General features: G+C 38.3%; 1 protein-coding gene and 2 non-coding genes across 10 annotated transcripts in view; 1 reads left to right on the top strand and 2 right to left on the bottom strand.

The window, feature by feature from the left end:
* LOC133521122 (ephexin-1) overlaps positions 1 to 25,045 on the top strand; it is a 166,016-nt gene that overhangs the window by 132,989 nt on the left and 7,982 nt on the right. For 4 of the 8 annotated variants that reach the window (XM_061855889.1, XM_061855887.1, XM_061855888.1 and 1 more), the window contains 9 exons: positions 2,018 to 2,166; positions 3,031 to 3,172; positions 4,775 to 5,234; positions 5,573 to 5,811; positions 14,632 to 14,746; positions 20,419 to 20,563; positions 23,550 to 23,721; positions 24,160 to 24,342; positions 24,681 to 24,885. In XM_061855889.1, coding sequence (XP_061711873.1) covers positions 2,018 to 2,166; positions 3,031 to 3,172; positions 4,775 to 5,234; positions 5,573 to 5,811; positions 14,632 to 14,746; positions 20,419 to 20,563; positions 23,550 to 23,721; positions 24,160 to 24,342; positions 24,681 to 24,885 — 1,810 coding nt within the window. Of the gene's footprint in view, positions 1 to 2,017; positions 2,167 to 2,353; positions 2,447 to 3,030; positions 3,173 to 4,774; positions 5,235 to 5,572; positions 5,812 to 14,631; positions 14,747 to 20,418; positions 20,564 to 23,549; positions 23,722 to 24,159; positions 24,343 to 24,680; positions 24,886 to 25,045 lie in introns of those variants that run through there. The other 4 variants (XM_061855892.1, XM_061855890.1, XM_061855891.1 and 1 more) reach the window with 4 other exon arrangements.
* On the bottom strand, positions 3,529 to 3,600 carry Trnae-cuc (transfer RNA glutamic acid (anticodon CUC)). The gene has a single exon. It is a non-coding gene; the product is annotated as a tRNA-Glu (tRNA).
* Trnae-cuc (transfer RNA glutamic acid (anticodon CUC)) lies at positions 4,480 to 4,551 on the bottom strand. Its single transcript has one exon. It is a non-coding gene; the product is annotated as a tRNA-Glu (tRNA).

Below are 25,045 nucleotides of genomic sequence, written 5' to 3'. Positions count from 1 at the left end.
AATTTATACTAAATAAATAAACCGCGTCTGGGCTGTTAAACTAGCAGTCTCATTCGCTGACTGTACCCTAATCTCGTGGTGGCAAACAGCAACTTATAGTCGCACTTGTACGGCAGAATGAATTTGATATATGAATGCTGTTGGTAACTAAACTATCATGTACATAGCATAAACATCCTCTCAACTCGCACCCACCCAAAACACGTCCTTAAAATTCAAATGTTAGAGTTGAATATGATTGGCTTAAAATCTGATCGGGTTTGACGCGAGGATTTTGTTGCTTACATTCGCCCAGTGGCGACCTCAATTAACTTCTACTCTTATTGAAACTATGTAAACGTCCATCAATAATATTGACATGGAGTCATTACAGTCAGTCCTGAACTGGTAGGACGAACTGTTAGACTCGCTATTCCATTTGTGCCCAAAAATCTCCTGCGACCGCGAAGTCACAAGCTTTTGGCCGTCCCAATTACACGCACTGTAGCACATAAAAACTCGCCTGCTGTGCAGGCTCTAAGGCTGCTGAACTCCCTTCTGTCATGGGCACCAGATTGTGATATGTTTGCAAGTCGATGGACGGCTGTGTATCAGATGTGTCTGCGGTATTGCGAGGTGATGGACGAAAGATGATTGTGATCTGTTTTTCCTAGTATGTAATCCTATCATATAATCTGAATTGTACAGTGCTTTGGTCTCGACTGTAATGCTGTATATATATATTAAAATATTAAATAAATATTAAATAAATAAAATTACAACTCCATACCCAACCTAACCTTTCATCACAAGTAGACCTGCCCGGCAACTCGACACCATTTTACTTTCATATTCATCCTCGATCAAACAAAAACGAACTTTATTCAGCGCATCATACGATTGCAATTTGAACATATGCGTGTCATTATACAGTAGTAAGTGAAATTGGAAATGGTAATTCTTAAGGCTATAACAATGAGGTTGATTTTGCAGTGTCATTGTGGTGCCGGTTACCACATGTTACGGGCAGGTGGTTATGTAAGCGATGGGTCATGCCGGTCATACAAGGCCTTGACATTTTGTTTTTTATCTATACGTATTACGTACACATGTATAGTCTTGTATATCACGTGATAAGTTATTTTAATTATGTACTCATGTGTTGTCAGAAAAATAAATATAAAACTTTTGAGGTGACTTTTAGCTAACTGATATTTCATACTCTTTGTAGGCAAATAGATAGAAGACAATATTACTTAATATGTGATATCATTTCACCTTACAAATACACTTTGTGGGATCTTTTTCCCTAAATTACTTCCATTTCGGATAGCCTGCTCCGAAACCGTGTCAATACAAACCTAATAAAAGAACACGCTTTTCCACACAACTTCCTGGACCCTAGTATTGTTAATTTTGTATCTAAATACATATTACACACAGGTTTCACAAATGTTTCATACCGACAGCCGCTGTGAAGGCCGGTAGCCCAATTTCGGTAACATGCCAGCGATATGCATCTCTATCGTGACGATGATATTAAATGTCAATGCTATTTCTCTAAGTTCTGTATACTCGTAAAGCTTGACTCATATGTTGCGACATGACATCTCCGAAACCAAGACGTGTATAATATAAACTTATTGCAATTTATGTAAATAAATTTAAGTGCTACTGAAGTAGGTAAATAACATGGTGGTCATTGGACATTCCACAGTCACCATCCGATCTTCGAAATGAACAATTATCTCTTCTTTTTTATGAAAGTGTAAGGGTACGTGATCAGATAGATATTCTCCTGAAGTACCTTTTGGTAGTGAGTGTAGGGCTAGTTCGTTCACACTTTTAACAGACCGTTCGTAACTTTATTGCAAATACATAAAGTAAATATTAAGCCTGTTAAAAGCATTTCCATTAGTACGTGTGGCAAAAATATATGAACATAAACGTTAAATTAGAATAAAGAGAAAGCTTAAAAACGCTCTTTTATGATAACATTTCTGAGCAAATATTTGCATTATACTCGTTTTTTCCGCAGAATGCGACAGTGGCGACTCAGGCCATCTATACGAGTCGCTGGAAACACCGCCACCGGCCGCGCACGACGTACGCACACACGAGGCACGCACGCACGCGCTAGACGACGACTTCGACTCGTTCGACAGCGACACCGACGACGAACACGAGGTAACCAACTAAAATATTAGTGTACTGGCGACCCGTACGAATAGCAGGAAACACCGCTACCGGCCGCGCACGACGTACGCACGCACACGCTAGGTGACCACTTCGACTCGTTCGACAGCGACACCGACGATGAACACGAGGTAACTAACTAAAGTATTAGTGTTCTGGCCACCCGTACGAATAGCTAGAAACACCGCCACCGGCCGCGCACGACGTACGCACGCACACGCTAGATGACCACTTCGACTCGTTCGACAGCGACACCGACGACGAACACGAGGTAACCAACTACAGTGCATAAGTAATAGTGTTCTGACCACCTATGCAAATAGCTGGAAACACCGCCACCGGCCGCGCACGACAGACGCGCACACAAGTGCTAGATGGCGACAACGAATCGGTCGATAGCGACACCGACGACGAACAGGAGGTACATTAGATGTGTTTAAGATCGAATCCCCTAGACTAAATATGAGAATATCAACAGTGACTACCTACTCCATATTATTCGGTCCAGGTGTCTCGCTACATTCAGCTCCAAAACATCTGGGTTTTTTGTTTCCTCTACTTATCACCGTGCGTCGTAAAGTTTTTTTAAAGGGCCACATTTTTGTTTCAAAGTAGCAACACGAGTTGTCTCCTAGTTCAGTTCAAACTAATCTAAAATAAGTATTTTAAACCGGAGAGTGATCGCGATCTATAAGTACCAATACAGATAGTTCATATGTATTTTATTCAAGAGACTGCAAACATATTTTCCCAACTTACAGCTAGAAATCAACACTAGCACGCACAAAGGTGAATATAGTACCAATAGCATGTACGGTAAAATTGTTGCTAAATCCTTTATTCTGATGATTCCAGTCTGCCGCCCACGAAGCACCAGCACTGCCAGCATCCCGGCTGCCAGCTCCGCCAAGTGCTGGGTATACGCTCACCAAGATAGCCAGCGTAGCTCACAAGAAGATGCGACAGCTGAAACGGAACTTCACCAAGCGATGCTCCGGTAAGCAATATTATTACCCCCGACAAAGTTCAACCCGGAGAACCCTACGGAAACCTACTTAAGAATCCGTAGGGGAGTTACTATGCCTCAAACGCCATCTAATAGATCAAAGGCCATAACCTTTAGTTATCTAGTGCCCGGTAAGATGGCGCCACTTTTTGATATTTATCAAATTGAACACATATCAGTGAAAGAATAAGGATCAAAGTCAAATGGCGTTCTAATACTTCTAATTATGTGTCGAAAGATGGCAGTAAATTTACGTCGCTACGAAGTTTTCTTTGACAACACACCTCTATTTCAAATTCTCTTTGATTATACAGAGAGTTTGGGTGCCAAAAAAAAATAAAAAAGTATTCCGATACCGGGAATCGAACCCGAGCCTCCTGGGTGAGAGCCAGGTATCCTAGCCACTAGACCATATCGGATGTTGAAGAGCGGTGCGAAAGTCAGTGTTTTTTCAGGATCTAGCACAACTATACAAATAAAACTAAAAATAAAATGATTGTCTCGTACCGAGTGACATAATTTCTCGCGCTAAGACAGTAATTTTAGCTCTATTCTTTTCTTATCAATGAGTTTATTTAGAACATACAGTGATGTCTTAGCACTTTATACAAATTTATTTTAAAATGATAATGCCCATGGCTTAATTTTTTTCCCCCAAAAACTGTATTGATAAAACTATATACTTACCTAATTAACCAACCTAATCTCACTAGAATCGGTTCAAAAATGCGACCTGTAAACGAGAAAATCCGGACGTACAACAAATTTTTACATTAATACATTTCGTACCGGTGGTAATAGAGACCGCGGGCCCTGGGGCTCCGAGGCTCGCCGTCTGATTGCAGAACTGGGTCGGCGTCTTCGGGTGAGGGTGCGACCCCCGCTCTGGATCGTATCTGGTTCAACAGATCTCTATTTGTACAAAATTATGTTGTATATATTTATGATGTAATTTAATGAGTAAAATAAAATATATTTATGATTTGAAAAAACAATTTTTCGGCCGGAGCTGAAATTGATTAAAACTTATAGATTATTATAAAATATTGTGGAAATGTAAAGTATTTCCAATAATATTGCATGCGCTAGGTAACTATAATCATTGTACGTCGCAAGACATGTTACAGAGAACAAGCATTGTTTATAACATCTGCATTAATTACTGTAATGTGTAATGCACAATATATAATTAAATCATCCTTAAAGAGACCTTCGCTCGGTCAACAAAACTTAAACGAGGTTTTTAATAAATAAAAATTGCCTATTGTTCCCAATCCCGTCAACGATTCAAAAAGTAATTCCGATACCGGGAATCGAACCCGAGCCTCCTGGGTGAGAGCCAGGTATCCTAGCCACTAGACCATATCGGATGTTGTCAAGCTGTGTGAAAATAATCATGTAATCACTAGTATTAAAAATTATGTTGATTTTTCAATTGTCAGACTTACCTTTCCTTACACATTTGTTTTAGCTTCTATCTTTTCTTTCACATGCAAAAGAGAAAGACAAGGCTATCTTTATCTGATAGATAATTTTATCTAACGTCACCAAATGAATTAAACAAGTGAATTAACATTAATCTTATCTTTCTAGTGGCAATGGACGGTAATCCCTTCATAAAAGTTACCACGCCGAAAACCGACCTATACAACGAGCCGAAGAAATCGCCCATATACGCCAACTGCGACCGCCCCGAGCATAGCTACAGCAATATCAGCTTCCAAGACACGCGGCCTGCACTCAATAAGACTGAGACTCCCGTGAAGGGGTTCAAAGATGAACTGAAGACGGTTATTAGTGAGAAGAGATTTAGTAATGGAGAGATGGCGCCACCGTTGCCTGAGAAACAAGAGAAGCCATCTACCCCAACGGAGACTAAGAAAGACAGCGGGACGTTGTCTAGAAAGACGTATTTTTCGTTCAAATCGCGGTTCAGACGAGCGACGTCGATGGCGATAGATATCAACTCGGATGTGCCCAGTGCGTTGAAGATAACGAATTCTACGTTCTATTTGACTGATTCCATGGATGGAGACTCCGGGTTTAGCAATTGGTGAGAATATTTTTTTATATTAAAATTGTGGTTGTATGTTGTGTTAGTTGTCAAAAACTATCAATTTTATGTAGTCTTGGAGTCTTTTTACGCTTATGCGTAGCTACTTTTTACTAATACAGGAAAAGTATGATTATGGCGAAAGTTCCCACCACCACTCATGGCTCTTCCAACAATTTCGACGCTTATATTAACCCGGCCTAGATAGCGCAAGAGGTAGCGCACGATGTTTGTTTTCGTTATTATCGCTGACTATTCTATATCTATGCGCAGCCTCTTCTCGCAACACATTGTTGTGATGATCAATATAAAAACATTAAAAACTATATCTCCGACAGCAGCGACAACGGGCAAGGCAGCGTGGAGACCCTCTCGCCGACCGCCCCGGCGCGCCACCACCGCGACGGTACGCGCGCGCTCATCTCCGCCTCCACGCCCTGCCTGGCTCGAGCCCAGGCTCAGGCCCCTCAGGCCACCCCTCAGGCAACTCAGGCCACTCAGGCCGCACTCGAGCGCCCGAGCGTGCCGCCGCCGCCGCCGCCCGGCCGGCCCACTGACATTAGCGCTGTCAATGAAGGTACGGACGTCAACTGTTTTTGCTTGGACTAACTGATTGGAAGCCATAGCGCCCAGTAGATTTTGACTAACTATTTGAGTTTGGAATAGTCATGTGTATTTTATAGCGAATGTTGATAGATTTTGATTAACTTTAGATTTGAATTTAGAATGCGTTAAAATAATAATATAAATGGTATAGCGATTAGCGACTGCTAGATTTTGACTAACTTAAATTTCATTTTAATGTGGAATATTTTTGGAATAGCTAGACTTGATACTATTATATTTTGGAATGAATTGAAAATTTCCTGCTTATGACAGCTAGTAAACGGATGGTGTCGTAGTATAGAGTGAATAACGTAGATACACTAGATAAATGTGTATGTAAGTCAATTAGACGGCCAAATTGCAATACAGCTAAATGAATTCACATTGAGTTAATTTAATACATTTTTTTTTTTTCAAATCAATCACACCATTATCTAGACCCGCAAAAATGTATAAATCTAAAAAAAATACCCTATTACTCGTAAATATTGTTACCCAGTACAAAATATACCTTACGTCTATTTATTAGTAGGAATAGGAATATATTTACTTGAGGTTGAAGACGACCCTACCCTTTATTTACCCTTTACTATTACTCCTTTAACTTTATTGTCTTTATTTACCCTATAATTTAAGAACTTTATCGACTAAAAGTAAAATAAGCAAATATAATCAACGACATTATTCGACTATACTCTGTCAAACGGGCATTCAAGACCTATTTCATATTACACACGATGCCAATCTCAGGTGCCTAATTCCTACAAGTGACATAAAACACGTGAGTCAACCGTAAAATTAATTTGGATAATAATTCTAAACACGACCAAAAGTAATTTCAGTTGACGTCTGTCCGATGTCGGACGTGGTTCCTAGACGCGAAGACAGCGCTAAACAGAGGTCAGTGCCTGCGCAAACTGGAAAATACTACTAATTATACTTTAAAAATAGTAAATTATATTTAAAAAATATGAAGAAGAATAAATGGGTAACCAAAATAGTTGTGTCCGTCCGATTCAGTTATTTTCATAATGTGTTTGGCAAAAATCTTCTTAAATTATGACAATGGCCTATGTTAGTAGAGTTAGCTTTGTTGCGACATCTATCACCTTACCTTCAGAATCCAAAATGGCAAAGTTTCGCTAATGAGTAATTTTCCGTACCAAAACTTATAACAGCCGTAATCAATTATTTTTAATAATTTTAAAGCGCCGTGAGTTCTGGTCCTGCTCCGAACGCAGCTTACGCCGCTCACTGAGCACTGTGCGGACGGCCGTGCGTGCCCGGGATCGCGGATATTATTGTTCACGAAATGTTATTTTTAATTAGTTTCAACTAAACAAAAAGTAATCGATTAGTTCAATCCAAAATAAAACTACGCATTTTTAGAAGCAATTTTCATGCTAATAGCTTTTGTGCAAAAATACAGTTACATATTTTTAATGGTGCGCTTTAGATCTACGTTTTTGTTTTTTTTTTTCTATTAAGCGAAAGTTGTATAATCAGGCTTCGAATCGATTAATTTACTAGAGAAAGGCCACAAGATTGTTATTCATATTTTTAGCTACCGTATGATCTAAAAACGCGTTACGATTTTTCAAAAAGTATGAACTAAAAAAAGATGGCGGGATGACCTGGACAGCTTCATTAATAACTGGAGGAAACATTGAAATCGGGAATCGCGGAAAATAAGGGGAGAGGCCTATGCCCAGCAGTGGGACACTCAAATCGTAAAAAAAAGAAAATGAGCTAAAAAGCACTACGATTTTTCAAAAACTTCGGTAGCTGAACTCTCTGCACCTTCAGATTTTATTAAGCAAGCGGTTATTGCTCAAAATTTGGGGATCTTTTCTTCCTTGGCGAAGCCGAAACTAATTTCGGATAATGTAATTTGATCGCTGAGGAATGATATTTCTTCGTGCGAATAGAATCTTTCATAATACTGTAGTATTTTCCAGCAAGCGCGGGATGGTGTAGGTCTATGTTCACGGGAATGCTCTATGTTTGCACCGTCTTTGTTCTTACACACATCTGTCTCATACACTCACACATTCATCTATCGTACTAAACACGTAGGCACTTAATACCTTTGCATTTATGAAGATTATTTTAAACACTCACCGCGCATGTGATTTTCGATTATCGTGTACAAATAAACGCACTTTTTTTATATTTTGTTTAATTTTTGTTAACTCTGTCTATTAATAATTGAAGAAAAGGTGTAAATTATAAGAAAATATTTTGTGGCTCAAATTTCACAGGTGATGTAGATGGCGCTGTAAGGCACCGTACATTACCTATGTTATGAAAGCCGTACCACAAAATACTCCCGTATTCACTCTGTGCATGACTGGCGCCGCCCTCTGGGTGTGGGACGTATTGCTTATTTGAAAATTGGCAGGTGCCAAATAGTATTGTAAAACCCAGGGTCAGGAAAAGTAAACATTACATGACATGATAAAATAATGTAGATTAACGTTAGGTCGTTCACTCACAGATCCAGATAGGTGTTGTATTTGGTTGGTTAACCAATAAATATTATAACTACCCGAAAATGTACAAATTGTTTGTTTACTTTTATTTAAATACCTTAGGATACAGGGTATAGGTAGCGGTGAGGGATGTTGATTAATTGAGAAGACCGAAGCAAACTAAAAAAGTTCTATTTCTTCAAGTACACAGTAGATACAATAGCAGATACAGAACCTACACATAAGAGTGACACCGTGCGCTTGCCACGGTGATCGAGACCGAAAGAGGTACTATAGAATATGAAAATTGGCCATCTTAGATGTGACGACTGGTTTGGCCTAGTGGGTAGGGACCCTGCCTACGAAGCCGTTGGTCCCGGGTTCAAATCCTGGTAAGGGCATTTATTCAGGTAGGTTGTAGGTTCAGGTGTCAAACTCGGGGGCATGATTTTATCTTAGAAGTTACACCATTTCTGTAATTAATAACCATTTAATAGGTACTTTGTTACATAATTCAACATATATATATAAACTTTACATTTATGACGAAAATCTGCGAATAATCGTGTATATAAAATAAAGTATGAGTGATGCAATCGCGTTGAGGAGTTAGGTACGATAGCATCAGAGCAAAAAAGCTTGTAGGAGTGACTTTGAACGATGTTCGTGTTTCTCTCATTCACTTGTTTTGTACCTACATTTTAAACCCACGGGTGCCCCCACCTTACAAATACTCGTGTACCACCTAAATTCTTAGCCGATTCGTATACTTAATATAAATTATTTTCCTTCTCCATATTGTATGTTGAAGGCCATTTTAACGAATTTATATTGCAGTTCCGCCATTCATGTAACAAAGTAATTCTATTGAACGTAATATTATCTAAAATCCAGCTAAGAATTACGTCTAACTAGAATCGATATTAAAACTGAATTATGGCAGTTAAATTATATCGATTACACACTATTTCGTTTTTCAATAGGGGGTATTACTGCAATGTTCTGCCGCCAGAGAGCAGCACTACCACACATTAACTATAAACCATAGAGTATCTTATACATACTATGCCCTAACAGGTTTTTGAGAAGTTTTCACTATGAAATTGATGCATCAAATCGGTTTGTTTACAGAGGCCTACCGCGAAATGCGAAAATCTAAATTTCGTTATGTGCCTTTTTATCGCTCGAATATGCAAGAGTGATAGATAACGAAATTTCAATTTTCGTGTTTCGCGGTAGGCCCTCAGTATGTGCTAGTGGCGCCGCCTACGCAGAGTTTCATAATATTTCCTATTTCTTACACCTATTGATAAAAAAGAACCTTTTGCGAATGCCAGATGAAAGTATCTTGCAGTTCTCCTTATGGCCCAAATTTTCTAGCTAACTGCGTGATTTATTCGTATTTAGTACCAAGTCATATAAATCAATTTCCTCTATATCCTCGTAATTAACCCCTTAACGCATGTCATAAAAATATTTTGTTTAAATTTGAACTTTAATAGCTATCGATAGAGTTGAATATTATAACTGCCATAAGGTTGCATATGCGGTAAAAGCTTAAGAAAATACTTAATAGAAGACCAGCTGAATTTAATTCTTCAGGTAAGTATCTATAATAAACTCCCATTTTGAGGTTTTAAATCAATAGAATAGGGATGTTACCTATATTTAAATTATTTCACACCATGCACGAAATAAAGTACCAGATAATTATTAGAAAAACATAGATAGCAGTTATTTTTAAACACAATTTATATTTAAATTCCCGACCAGCAAATCGTTCTGATAGTTCTAAAATTAATCTGATTGACTATTCGGAGCATACCTTATTGTACGCAGGTATCCGTTGAAAATAGTAAATCAATAACAATTTGCGACACAACTCGAATGAATTGAAGGGAATCCTTCATAATAGTCGCTAAGGTAATTCATACGAAGTAGGTAATATTCGCTCAGTTTTTCCTGTCACTTGACAATGAATTTATAATCTGACCTTAGACTTACAATTAAGACTTATTGATACTCACTGAGTCCCAATGAATCATTTATTGACACAGAAGTTATTATTCTAACAGATCAACGTCATAAATCTTTTATGACGTCGACTTAACTCGACTACCACCAAAGATACATTGATTGAGTAAGATGCGTAAAATCTAAGTCAATTTTGTGCTTCGAATTTGATGATAAACGAGATGGCTCTGTACAGCTCCATACATTTTGCGGTAACTCTATGAAAAGTTGACGTTGGACAATTATGTGACAGCAAAACATATGGCCCAGTACAGCGCCATCTGTTTTGAATGTTAAAATAAGTAGCACGGTGTTTTTTAGGCTTTACCTCTCAATTACAATCAATTCTTTTTGTTACCACTCTAATAGCTTCTACCCGCATCTTTGCCTGCGTGGGATAATGATGATTGATAAACACTATCCTATGTCCTTCCCCCAGCCTCAAATTATCTCCATACAACATTTCATCTATATCGGTTCAGCCGTTAAGCGTGAAGAAGTAACAGACAAACGGAGTAACATTTGCATTTATAATATTTGTGGTGGGTACTCCTTGGGTTTGTTGCTGCAGATAAAGTCAGATCAAGCTAAGTTGGCAGCGATTTTGATAGCCCAGCCTGTGCAAGTGTTAACGTCACAATTTCGTAGATGTTTGAAGTTTAAAATAACACTTACTGTATGGGCCATCAAAATCGCTGCTAAATTATCTTGGTCTGACTCTAGATATGTCCGGGATAGAGTATCTATAGTTCGTGTCATCCACGATGACGTGCAGATTTTTCAAATCTAACCTTTGATGACATGATAATACGAGTTAAGGCAAGCGTCTTCGTGAATGACACGATCTATATACCTGGGTAGCACAAGGAGTATCCAACCACGCATAAGTGCCGTAACTTACTCAGCTGTTTACAGTATTATTGCATAAAAAAAAACTAATCCGACTGTTTTTCCAATGGCTGTTATGCCTGTTATGAGTGTTATGCCAAAAGTCAGCTGTCCAATTATCTATATTTGTCATGGGAATGGTAATTTGCGGGCAATAGTCACGTACTTTGTTAAACTTTGTTCAAAAGGCTTGTCACATCCTTAGTTGTATGTTACAACCGATGACTCACAGTCGTAACTATGTTTATGTATTAAGACAAAGAACTAAAATTGAGGAAAAAGGTCTTTGATTTATTTAGAAACAGAAAAACGTAGCAAAATATCCGTATTTACCAATTTTATTCTTCTTAAAGTTCAAAGTAAGATTATTAGGAAAAAACATCTTGAAATGTTAGATACTTTAATTGCATATGAGAACTTACAGTTTCTAATACAATTCGGTCGGCCACCAATAACTACTTACTATAACCGACTGCCATTAGGCGGACCGTATGCTTATTTTCCAATGGTGCATCCCGTGTATCTAGTAGCGAATTTCATTTTAATGCCTAGTCAAAAGTAAACAAATGAAACATTCATTGCCATTGAATGGCATTCAAGTTCTCTTTGATCTGTTATATGACATATTTCAAACATTTCTGTGTATATCTGATTGTATTTATTATCACGCTTTGATGCTCTATGACATCAGCGACCTTCCCGCTGCATACCAATTATGTATCATTACATCCAGCAGTTCTGCGATTACGAGTTACGAGTATGTACCGTTTAGTGAACTGCCGACGCTCCCTGCTCGAGCACGTATCTATTCGTTTAGTCTGTGTCGTGTTTGTGTTCTGTGTTATGGGTACTGTGTTTTTACAGTCCTAGAGGCCTAGCCAATATCGTTGATTTAAAATTGTGACTTAAATAATATATGGAAATAGTCACGCGACTTTTACGTAGCGTCTGTTATCCCGATACCTACTTTTTGTTTGACGTTCGTTAAGTTCTACTTATTTACTAGTGTAATCTAGGCCCCCTGAGGCCGTAGCTAAGATTACAATCGTATATGGCCAAATGCCAATGGACAAGTAAAGATGTACCGAGATGACAGCACGAAAAATGTGATCATTTCCATACATTAATTAAGTTTCGTTTCGCGTTTTCTATAAACGATATTCAATTGTTTAGGACCCCAACCGGCTGATGTTTCATGTTCAGTGTTAACTGTGTTTGTGCGCTTTGAGAAATGCAAAATGCATCAATGAAGGTTAACCGGTGTCGTAAATGAATGTCGGATGTTGGATGGACTGGTCCCGTGGAACTGTAATAGCATGAGTAATGTTTTGTTGTTTAACTCCCACGTTTGCTGCATGTTAGTTATTAGCGATATATACAAACATTGTTGTGTTTATATGTATCGATACACACGCAGTGGCTTCACGTGTGAAAGTGATAACGAAATAGCTGATGCGATAATACAAAAGCCAGACTTTTAATCATACCAAGCATATTGTACACTTGTACAGTAGGTATTAGAGCGCTTTCACGTTGACAATCCGATATCGGATGTCGAATGACCGGTGGGGCTAGACAGCTCGTAGAAAACACTTTGTTTAGAGCAACAAACAGTAAATTAATAAAAGATATAAAAGGTACTTTTCTTACTTGTTTGTGGAGGTGTGTTGTCTAAATCGTGTGCTTGCGGCGGAATAAGGGGGAATTAAATTAAGTTCATTATTTATTTTATTCTCACTGTCAACCAGATAATGTGAAAACGCTCTTAAATTAGCGTGTATTATAAGCATATTTGGTTTCGCTTTTGTATTATAATAATGGATTTGTAAAATTATTTGTGAAATATTATATTTTTAAAATTTTAATCTGAACACTAGTCACTTTTAGAACAACAGTAGCATTCTTGTAATTCTGTTGCTTTTAAGTACCAAGTTGTGTTTAACACATTCACTGCCAGACAAAAAACGGCGCACTACCCCAGAAACCGGGAACCCACCTGGTGGGCGCTCGTGAACTTTGTTCAGATGCCGTACAACCCGCTGGGCGGGTTGTTTTGTACGCAGCTATAGACCACCGGTTTTTGGGGTAGTGCGCCGTTTTTTGTCCGGCATCTGAACAAAGTTCACGAGCGCCCACCAGATGAGTTCCCGGCAGTGAATGTGTTAATTTAGGTATAAGTAGTCTCAATGCAAATGCTTCGCGATATCAAATACTTTACGATACAGGTAATTATAGTTTTTACTCCTTCCATCTATCACTTTACAGAACACGGTAATGTTTTATGACAATAACAAATGACAGAAGCACTTAACGCATCGTTAATTCAGATGCGCTTGCGATCTGGTATTGGCATTAGCATCGAAACTATAAATCCTTCATTTGAAACGATCGCGTGCAGATATTGATTGCGTACGCAAGCATCCGCGTCGCTCGGCTACCTGTGCTGATTGCTATTTCAAATCAAAGAGTTATTAATAGCAGATGTGTAAAGTTTATGACAAAAATGTGACATGAATTTAGGGGCATCCATTAATTACGTCACACGTTTAGGGGGAGGGACGGAGGGAGGTTATGAAAATGTGACATGTTGTGACAAGGGAGCCTTGTTCTGAATTATAAAATACTAAAAAAAAACAAGCCAAATCAAATTCAAATGAATGTAATAAAAAAAACATTCAAAGTCATAATTTAAAAGTCAATTCTATCAGATAACATAACGAAATAACTCAAAATTTTGATCCGATTACTTTGCCTCACAAAAATCCCTGCCTGCCTGGTTAAAATAAATAAAACTTACTCTTTCGTTTTCGCCATAGTAAAACATGGTTCTCGAACAATCAAGAGGGCTTCTACCAGTTGGTGTGGCGAAAACCTAATTGTGCCGTATAGTATAACATTATCTAATTCGTCTCGGGAGAACCACGTTTTACTATGGCGATACTCACAAGCCGTTGGTAATCGTTATTCTCTATCGGTTTTTTTATTTTATTTGAGTATTAAATTTAACCAAATTCAGCTAAGTTTTACAAATAAGGAGGTTAGACTTTTCACCTCTTCCGCAATCTATAACTCTTTGGTATTTCACAATCAATTGGCAGCCTTTGCATTCCTAGTATAATCCTAACATCCAATGATCCCTGATTAGATGAAAAATATGTAAATTACTATTGTAATTGGGTTTAAAACGGAAAATTGCACAATAAGAGGGCGCGGCAGAAAACCGAGTCATAATTTAGTAAACTTACTTCGGTAAACGGTTATATTTTTTATTAGAAACTTATCAAATCTCATCAGTCACTATTACCGATCCGCTGAAGCGCCATCTATATTATGCGTTTCCCGCTTAATCGCATTTATAAACTGCAAATATTACTAGAACTTAGAACAGTTAGAACTAATTGATTGTTATTTGGATTTAGAACTAAAACGACTGCTGCCGACGCTGACGCGGAAGGACAAGGCGCCGCGAGCGCGTACCTCCTGGTACGCTGAGTGTGGCTCCGACACCTCCACACACACCTCCAACACTTCTTGGTGAGTTACTGTTTGAATGTAGGACTAAACCAACTGCTGTCGACGCTGACGCGGAAGGACAAAGCGCCGTGCGCGTACCTCCTAGTACGCTGAGTGTGGCTCCGACACCTCCACACACACCTCCAACACTTCTTGGTGAGTTACTGTTTGAATGTAGGACTATACCGACTGCTGCCGACGTTGACGCGGAAGGACAAGGCGCCGCGAGCGCGTACCTCCTGGTACACTGAGTGTGACTCCGACACCTCCAACACTTCTTGGTGAGTTACCGTTTGAATGTAGGACTAAACCGACTGTCGCCGACGCTGACGCGGAAGGACAAGGCGCCGCGAGCGCGTACCTCCTGGTACGCTGAGTGTGGCTCCGACACCTCCACACAAACACCTCCAACACGTCTTGGTAAATTACTATAATTATAGAAGTAATCATGACCAGTTTCGTTATGATAGTCGTAGTTGTAACTTGTATACTTTATACGTGACAGCATAATAATGTCAGTGTCTATCTGCCTTAAATAGCGCGATGTTATAAACTGACGCGTATTTTATCACGTGGATATCGCTAACCAAGCTAAAGCTAACTCCAAAATCGTCCCTCAAGGGGTCCACTGATTATCAGTTTGCCGGACGATATCAGCCTGTCAGATTGTCAGCTTTTGCGAATAGCGACAGGCCGATATCGTCCGGCGAACTGATAATGAGTGGGATCTTAAGAATAAAAAAATTCTTACTAACAAGGAAAAGTACTCAACTGTCTGGCTCCGATTTGATTTGATTCATGTTAGATAGCAGTCTAGAATAACAGACACGTATCTTTACTTAGGTACAATGACACAGGAGCGTGCTGTAGGTAATTTTCCTACAGTTTTCACCTAACATTGTTGTAGTAATTTCCCTTACACTACTGTTATCGGTTTTTTACAATTACACGCGCCGATGGCATGGCGTTGCTGTTTTCCGTAATCTGTACTTCCGCCTATACTGGCAAAAGCATTTTCTACTTCACTTTACTGACATCAACAAAAAGTGTTAAGTATACAGTAGAAAGTTTAACCTTTTGAAGGAATCGGATTAAAGGTTTGCAATTAAAGTTATTATAAGTTTGTTTTCTTCGGTTTTCTGCTAACATCGAGTGGCCGAACGGTCAAAGAAATCAACTAAATTGTAGACAAATCTAATCTCCTTTTTAGGGTTCCGTACTCCGCTGTCCGTCCGTCCGTCCGTCCGTCTGTCACCAGGCTGTATCTCATTAACCGTGATAGTTATACAGTTGAAATTTTCACAGATGATGTATTTCTGTTGCCGCTATAACAACAAATACTAAAAAACAGAATAAAATAAATATTTAAGGGGGCTCCCATACAACAAACGATTTTTTTTGCCGTTTTTATGGATAATGGTACGGAACCCTTCGTGCGCGAGTCCCACTCGCACTTGGCCGGTTTTTTATCTATCTTTGTACCGATTCTTGTTAATCGTATCTCATGATGCATATTTATGAATGAATGCAAGAATGACCTTTGCTCCTCCCGGGAATGTAACTTTCTCTGCGGTATATAAAACTTATGCGAACCCCGAGCCAGACGGTGACCGTTATCCAAAACCAGTTCGAAAATCGAACGCCCTCAAAATTAACGGCCATAATGTCTTAGGATTACCTACTTTAGACTACATTTGACTATGACCTAATGAATTTAGATTATCTTAATAAGCTACTAGTATAATATGAATTTCGGAAATCAATTTTTAATATCTTCTTAAAAACTGACGTTAATAGGAAAATGACTACACCTACCTAAACGTTTGTGAAATAAGTTTGTGTCCAAAAAGCCAATCTCTTCTGATAGCTTATTTTCCATAAATGCTTATAAGTATTAATTTCAGACTTGTAAACGCGAATTACTGTCTGAAAAACTTGCTAGTAGGTACCTAACGCAATTATATAAAAAAATACGGGAAAGAGAAATATGCATATCTAGTTACATGGAACCAAAGTTGCACAAGTAAAGAAAGACCCGGCAGGAAACCTTTTTGAGACCATCATACGTCAATGCAAAGTAGGAGAATCCCCATCCCCACGCCGATATGACTGGATCGGCGCATGAGTCGACGTTACTCGGGAAACATGCCTTACTACATCAAAAAGACGTATGTGCATTCTTTGCTTGTAGTCACATAATCCTTTTCAACTAGTTTTTACAACGATTACTAAGGAACGATACCCTAATGAATCGAAAGGTCGTATGTGCGTTTGAGTCTTATAGTTACATAGTGCCTTTTGAATAGTCGGGATAACGATGCGCCGGCGCGGTGAGTCACCAGCCAGTTCCATCACCGTTAGGCGTTGGCACGAGGCATGAGCGAGTTGCTAATAACAACTGAAAATCGTATACGGTAACTATTAATTAGTTTTTGGACATAGTTAGTCTTAGTTGAACTATTTCATTCTATTACGTAACGAAAAATTGATACACAATTATAATTAGTTGAATTTCGTTATAGAACGTATAATAAACATTTCAAATAATAATATTTAAAATATCTTTTACAGTACATATGGTGTTACTTTACCGCCCTAGTGTGATAACTAGCACTATATGTGCGTATGTCGAAAATTTAAAGAGCCGTATATCCTGTAAAACGTTGTACAATACACGTGCGTAAAGTTAATTCGCACTTGTATCGTAATGTACTATTATGTATGTTGGTGAACACTTTAATATTATACTCAAAATCTCTTCAAATATGACTACAATAACTTCGAGCCGGGTTTCAAGAAAATGATTGTGACTGTCTCAAGGATATTGTGTTGGATGTTAGATACCAACTGCCAAAACCCAAATGAACGCGATAGCCAAATAATTACCTGTAACAAAAACAATTAGTACTTAATCTATTCAACCGCTCAATTCCTCTAACTTACGCCACCGCCGAAGAACAAGGCAGTATGCAATGATTCCCAACCGCCACTGCCTTCGGAGCGGACGTTGAATTCGGTTGCGTTTCAAAGCAGACTTTCGAACTACGAACACCTTTTTTGTTTTAATTTTTCAATTGTTTTCAAAGTGTATGCGAAGTTGTGATGCTAGTGTGTGGATCGTGCTGGTTGGTGAAGGATTGTAGCGACGCTCTTTTTCCCACGCTGTAAGTGTAAGTCATGCTTTAACAATGGAATTGTAGCGTGTTTATGGTAATTGCAGTTAGATTGTTGTTATCGTGCGGATGTTTTATGGAGTGTTGAGCACTTGACGCGTTTTTATGTCTGTAAATCGATCAGCTAGGCAGCAGTTTCTGTTAGTAATATGAGTGGTTTTATATGGAATGCAAAAAGTTAGTTTTAATAAGGCCTTATTAATCCTTTAAAGTATTTAATCTAAGCAGGACGTGTCATACAAGTAGGGAATGCAAATCGGTTATAACCGTAACCGAAATAATCGGTTATAACCGATTATTTTGATAAAATTTCATAACCGATTATTGAAAGCTCTAATAACCGGTTACGGTGATTTTCGGTTAGATATTTATTGCTTAAATTCTATGAATTGAACTTCTAAGGACAACAAAATCGTGGCTTTTTTGGCTATACCGCCTGTGATTATAATTTTTGTCATTCGTGTACTTTAATGACGAAAATATACCAAATTTACTTCCCTTATCTATTTATGAAATATTTTGATTAAATATTGTATCACGTAAGGTCATTTTTTGCTTTTACTGTGTATTTAGTATATTTTATTAAAAAACGAAGTCACATTCCCTAATACTGTGCGGTTATTTTCGTGTTTTACTTAATTACTTGATTGTTTTTTTTTTATTAATTATCGAGTATTTTTCGGACATAACCGTAACCGAAACCGGTTATGAACTTTGGCCGGTTATTGCATTCCCTACATACAATTTATATGGGTATCTTTCCCACACAAATACACAATAGAATCAATGAATAGGAGTTTAAAACATGGACGAGTTATTCGGACTAAAGTGTTAACTATGTACAGTCAAGGTATTAAATATCGACACGGACAAAGTGCCAAAAATATGTACACACTACTTTAATGTATAGGCAATAAGGTCGTGTATACATATTTTTGGCACTTTGTCCGTGTCGATATTTAATACCTTGACTGTACCTACTCACAAAAAAGGAACCTTTTGTTATTGGTAAGAAGGTACTTTTTAAATGTGTTTATTTCTACAATTTCCTCGAATCCGAGATATTTAGAACAGGAAAATCATATTAAAACAAAAATTTGCATATTAAATATGACTACTTGCTATAGTTTGTAAAACTCATTAGTCTCATTATCTACGTTTTAAATTAAATTTGTTAAATATTGACAACGTATCCGACGTTGCATATTATATTACCTAGCTGATAATCAGGCATGTGTTTTACTAAGTTTCATATCGGTAGAAATATATGTTTACCTACACATTTTTTAAGCATGTAGTAATATGTATTAGTTTATCTTCATATTGTAGGTTTATTTTATTATGTTTATTTATACATTTCATGGAAATATATACTAAAATATATTTAAACATAAAAGTAATTAAAAACTAAACTTAATCACTAAACCTAAATGTATCAGAACTTTTTTTTTAAGTAATAAAATTATGTTCACAAACTTGTATTGTAGTCTATCTAGTCTAAATTATTCGGATGAAGGTACCATACTAATTATATAGCGACCTACCTGTGAATCTTTTTAATTTAAAAACACACCGTGCAATCGTAGTATAGACATTGACACAGTTTACGATTGCAGATTAATAATTAAGTGAACCTTCTATCCCTTTGCGATAAATCGATGTTCTTGAGTCGATTAAAGTTGAAAATAATTTAATCACTTTACTTTGTTGTATTGTAGGTCAATCGGTCGAAGTAAGAGTGGCGTCCATTTGTTTCTTTTGCATGATTTGATATATTTTTTGATAAAAAATTGTTATTGCGATATATTCGTTTCGAAATATTCGATCTAGTCGTACTACTAAACCATTACTCATTAATGTACTGTTTCCTGTGTGAAAATGGGTTGATTAGATAACACGTAAATTGTGATACCTTAAGATACCTATTTTTTCATACTACTACGTCACTTACGAACGCTATTCTTTTGATTTCCCTGAAAATTTGGCTTTTCGTATGTCTCTGTAAATTTTTTGAGCGAGTCCCATTGAGTTATTATTACTATAGAGAAAGCATACCAACAATGAAATTGTCACAATCGCGTCCTGTACCACGCGACCAAAATGTCGTAAACGCCGTAAAATTCATGGCGCTTACGCGTTTAGGTCGCAATATTCACGCTCCACTTCTATGGTTTGTTGTCAAAACTACAACAAGTCATGGCGCAAAATACTGGTTCTCTGTGCCGGTTCTATACTTAGTAATGATAGTTCAATGGTGACGCCATGAATTATCACAACAACAATCGTGTTCAGAGCGTTTAAAAGAGTAGAAACATTCTGGTAGACTCCATTGTGTCCTAGTGTCTGACATTCTGGTGCCCCATGCTCCATTTCAATATGGGGGTCTTGACCCACTGGGTCCTGGACTGGGTCTAGTACAGCAGTAGATATCGACCCCTGACTTTATAGCTGTTTCCGCCCTTGCCTTCAAACAATTGTCAATAAAACATTATCAATAACTACCCATATCTTTTGCCACAGGTACGCAGAGGCCGGCCTCTACCAAGCTGGCAACATCTCATCGTCATCGGGTGCATCATCAGGCTCGCACCCCGCATCGCCTCTTCCCCATTCACTGTTCACACACGAACCGCTCTACCAGTTTTACAACGCGGCTAAAGTAGAGGTAAGCACTGCTGACTGTGTTGGTTTCCACACCCTCACCACACAGAGAATTTAAACCTGGCGCCGTCTAACTGGATGCAAAAGAATGCCTGCCCTTAAGCTGCATTTTCCGATATATGGAGATGGTTGAACAAGCTTTTGGATGCGCGCAAACAGGGGCCAATTGCACAAAAGATTCCTATAGGTCGAAGTGTATCCGTAAGGGAACCAAACCCTGGAAGATGAAGGATGAACACTGCATCAAATATCCTGTCAGAAATGCAAAAGTCAACTTTAAGATTTATATAAGACTTCTAGGTTATAGTTCGTGCCATCCACGACGACGTGCAGATCTGACAAATGTAACCTTTAATAAGATGACATTACGTGTCAAGGCACGTGTCTTCGTGAATGACATGATCTATGAAATGGAATGTTCGAAGCATCTGTCATCCCGATATATTTTTAATTTTCGTTTGGCCTTTGTCGATGTAGTTACTATTGTTATCTTGGCTAGTCCCCCTGTGCAGTTGTAATGAGTAAGTAAGGAGTCAAACTATGCCTTAACTACTAACATTTTGTAGATGAGTATTATTACACGGTACCGATTGTGTCAAATGTATTGTTAAATCCTTGACGTGAACGAAATATGAGTTCCAAATACCATCATTGTTGTTTATGTTTGCTCAACAAGTGTCGACAGCCCACAGCCTCAATAGGCATAGCCGAAGCCATTCTTTTGGCTAATATATGCGTCTTTGCGTCAAAAGGGCATGTATTTTACGTACGTCGCTTACGTAATTCTAAACAGTCACATTGTTATCTCTAGGTCGGCTCGATTTGAAATGAAAAAATAGCAACATATTAAAAGTAAAAACGTCATTAACTTCATGAAATATCATTTTCGCATAGACTATTTTAATAATATATTTCATTTTCGTTAGGTAGGTATTCAGTACGTCACCCAATTCTCTACAAAATTCTATTCAATTTTGAAGTATTTGATGAAATATTAAATCGTCATAAATATGACCGATAGTTAGGAACGTATTATTACGTCGTTCTATTTAGCTCGAGTTTCGTTAAAACATAATTAACGAAACGTGACTTGGCACTAATCAGTTCCTTATTATATCACGCAACAACTTCTCATAGGTAGGTAGATTACTACCTATACCTATGAGAAGTTATTGCGATCGGCAAAAATTATTCGCACAACTATTGCAGTTATTGTTCACAATTCGCACGCAATTATCGTCCCACTAATGAATTGCACCTATTATAATTGACGTTATAATTGCATCGACCTCCGGGTCGGTGAATTATCCGAGTGACCTCCGACGCTTCGTTTAAACTAAATGAGAGAGTTAATTAACAATTATGGATGCTTGTTTACATGTCGGTAGTGCTTGTGGTGTTCAATGCATTTAAAAATGAATAAACTTAAAAGGGTATCTCGGAAGAATAGTTTAAAAGATGTGAATCGTCCTTTAAGTGTACTGTGCGCTCAAACGTTTAGGATATTAGAGACTTTAGAGAGTTCTGCGCCTAACGGAGATACGGTAGGTCGGCGGTGAAAGTAAATAACAAAGAACTTGATTTTTATTGTGTTTACACTCAGACTGAATTTTGGGGATTATCGTGACGCTTTCAATTGCGTTTTGATGCAATCTGTCTGGCCCAATTTTATTAGTATTATTATTTTAAACTTTATTGCACATAAAAAAGAGTACAACAGGCGGACTTAATGCCAATAGGCATTCTCTACCAGTCAACCATAAGGCAAAACAGAGAAAATTCAAGGTGGGTGCAGTGAGAATTAAACAAAAAAAAACCGTAAATTTTAAGCGAAATAAAATTTCTAAATAAATAATAGCCTCGTAAGGCCCAAGGTCCTACCTATAGGACTTATTCAGTTCGATGAAATTTAAATCATATTCAATTAGGACAGGGTTGCATTTGTTTTGTTTCGTGCAATTTTCAAACAAAATAAAATCTACTGTATTCCGTGCACTATAGGTTCAAATTCCAGTGGCAAATTTTGGATTTTTCATTTCTATGGCTGGGCCTTAAGAGGCTATAGTACGTTTCATTATACCTTATGACTATGAGTACATAAATATATACATATATATGGATAAACAAGGATAGATACATATACATACAATTGCACGTGCGTTATGGGTTACTTACTGACTAATTCCCACTACGCTTGCCTTAGCAGGTGGTTATAAAGCAAACGTTTAAAAGTTAACTTGCTTGGAGCCAATTTTGTCTGTTATGAATCGAAAAAAAAACAGTATTGAAGTACCATAAGGATTACTAAGGAAGGAAGTACTATTAGGGACACGACAATGCAATGAGAGTAACAGGTCAAAATTTTTAATCATTAAATTACGGAGAATTAAAATTAAATGAAATCCTTCTATATTTTTTTTCAATCCAAGTCGATGTTAGTACTTTATATAGATTGATGGACTTAAATGGACAGCAAGTAGCAGCATCGCACCGGTTCAACTCACCTACTAGTATTGTGCTAGTTTTGATTTAAATTGATCGTTTGCAACCTGAATCATTTTCTGGGATGTTTATTGACAGTCGTGCTTAATTGATTGATTGTGTTGGCTTGTTTGGAAAACTCTCGTAGGAAAGTTTTAAAAATTGCTAAATGTCCATATGGAAAAATTCCGAGTCTAGAACTTTACAACTTTTAGAAACTTTCCGCAACTTGCACATCTGTAGAGATCACCTGTGCTCTAATAGTACATTACGATACAAGTGCGAAAAATAGGAAATTCGAAACGAGTGGCGATAAATTAAAACACGACCGAAGGGAGTGTTTTAAATCGACAAGAGTTGCGAATTACCTATTCGCACATGTATCGTACAACGTTTTACAGTACATATGGCCCTTTAAATGTTCGACACAGTAACATAATATGCTACTTCTCGCACTAGTGCTATAAAGTAGCCCCATATGTACTGTAACTGTATATTTTGATTCACAGTCCGTCTGCCGCGACACCGGCGACTCAGATTCGGACGCATACGACGCGGGCGCCGGCTCGGGCGCCGCCCCGGCGCCTTCCCGGCCGTCGGCCATGGCGCTGGTGGCGCCGCGAGGCCCCGCGCGCACGCTCTGGTGCGAGGTGCCTGAAGTGCTGCAGTCTACTGTCCTCAGTAAGTTCAGTCAGTGTGTGACATGGCCGCTTGTACCTGTAACTGATGTACCATCAGCCGTAAAAGTGCACGGTGACTTTATCAATGAATTCATTCATCATTTCTCCATGAAATTTAGCATCTCACTATATCTTTGATGATTAGAAGTACCAACAGTGTACTCCCGGCACTAAAAATCTGAATTTTGTCTTTTAGACGTCCCGAAATTATTGAGTTAAAATACCAATTTGCCTTTTCTAGCTGTCACATGGTTTATTGCAAAAAATAAATAGTAGTTCACCCAGTCCTGTGTCCGCTAGTTTGTCAAAAAGCGTGCTATGTAAAAGGGTCTCAATATCATACTTACATACTTTTCATTTTATGTAAAATGTATAGGTGCATCTTGTACTCCTATATTTTGCTATGACTTATTAATCATGTTCACTTTCATCATGACAGGTTCCCTAGCGCCAGCTCAAAAGCGCCTCCAAGAGGCCAAGTTCGAGCTACTCACCTCGGAGGCGTCGTACCTCAACTCGCTCAACGTGCTGGAGTCGCACTTCATCGCGCACCCCGCCTTCCGCGACCCGCAGGTGCTGCCCCGCGAGGAGTGGGAGGCGCTTTTTTCCACTATATTGCCTGGTAACTATCAGCTCTAATGTATAAAACTAAAAGTATCGCGTACACAGGTCAGAAGGTTTGATGACATTTCATGCCTTCAAAATCTTTTTGTCAAAATCATAATATCTTGGTTTAAAAGCTTTATAGTCTCCTGTTTATCTTATCTCTAATGCTAGCGCCAGTACCTATTTGTTTGTAATGTCAGCATCAAACTCGGTAAACGAAAAGCATCTTGGACACGTAAAATAAATACAAATTTCATTCAAATATGACTTCGCTATTTTTTACTTAATTTCATTTATACTCGTATCTAATTACGTATTTTTACCGTTTACCTGTATCGTCTCATTTCCTTCCAGTACGCAAGTGCTCCCAGCTCCTCATGGTGGAGCTGGAGCGCTGCTGGCAGGAGAACATCCTGCTCACCGGCATCTGCGACCTCGTGAGGAGACACGCCGAACAACATTTCCACAGCTACGTCAAGTACTGCTCGAACCAGGCGCTCATGGTGCGGGCTTTACAGCGTTTGAGAGAGAGACCTGCGTTTGCTGCCGCGTTGAGGAGGTAATGCTTGTTCAAGTAACTTACTTGTATTGTACCTTTTCCTTTCTGACTTCAGATACGCCGAGCAAGAAAAACAGAGATCGAGAGAAAGTATCCACTACAGAAGTGGCTTTGACTAATGGGGGAAAGAAAACGGAGGCAATTTATGATAAATTAAGTT

This window comes from Cydia pomonella, chromosome 9 (assembly GCF_033807575.1).
Source record: "Cydia pomonella isolate Wapato2018A chromosome 9, ilCydPomo1, whole genome shotgun sequence".
NCBI classification, from domain to species: domain Eukaryota; kingdom Metazoa; phylum Arthropoda; class Insecta; order Lepidoptera; family Tortricidae; genus Cydia; species Cydia pomonella.
Note: the sequence above shows the minus strand (reverse complement) of the source record. Positions and strands in the feature narration are given on the sequence as shown.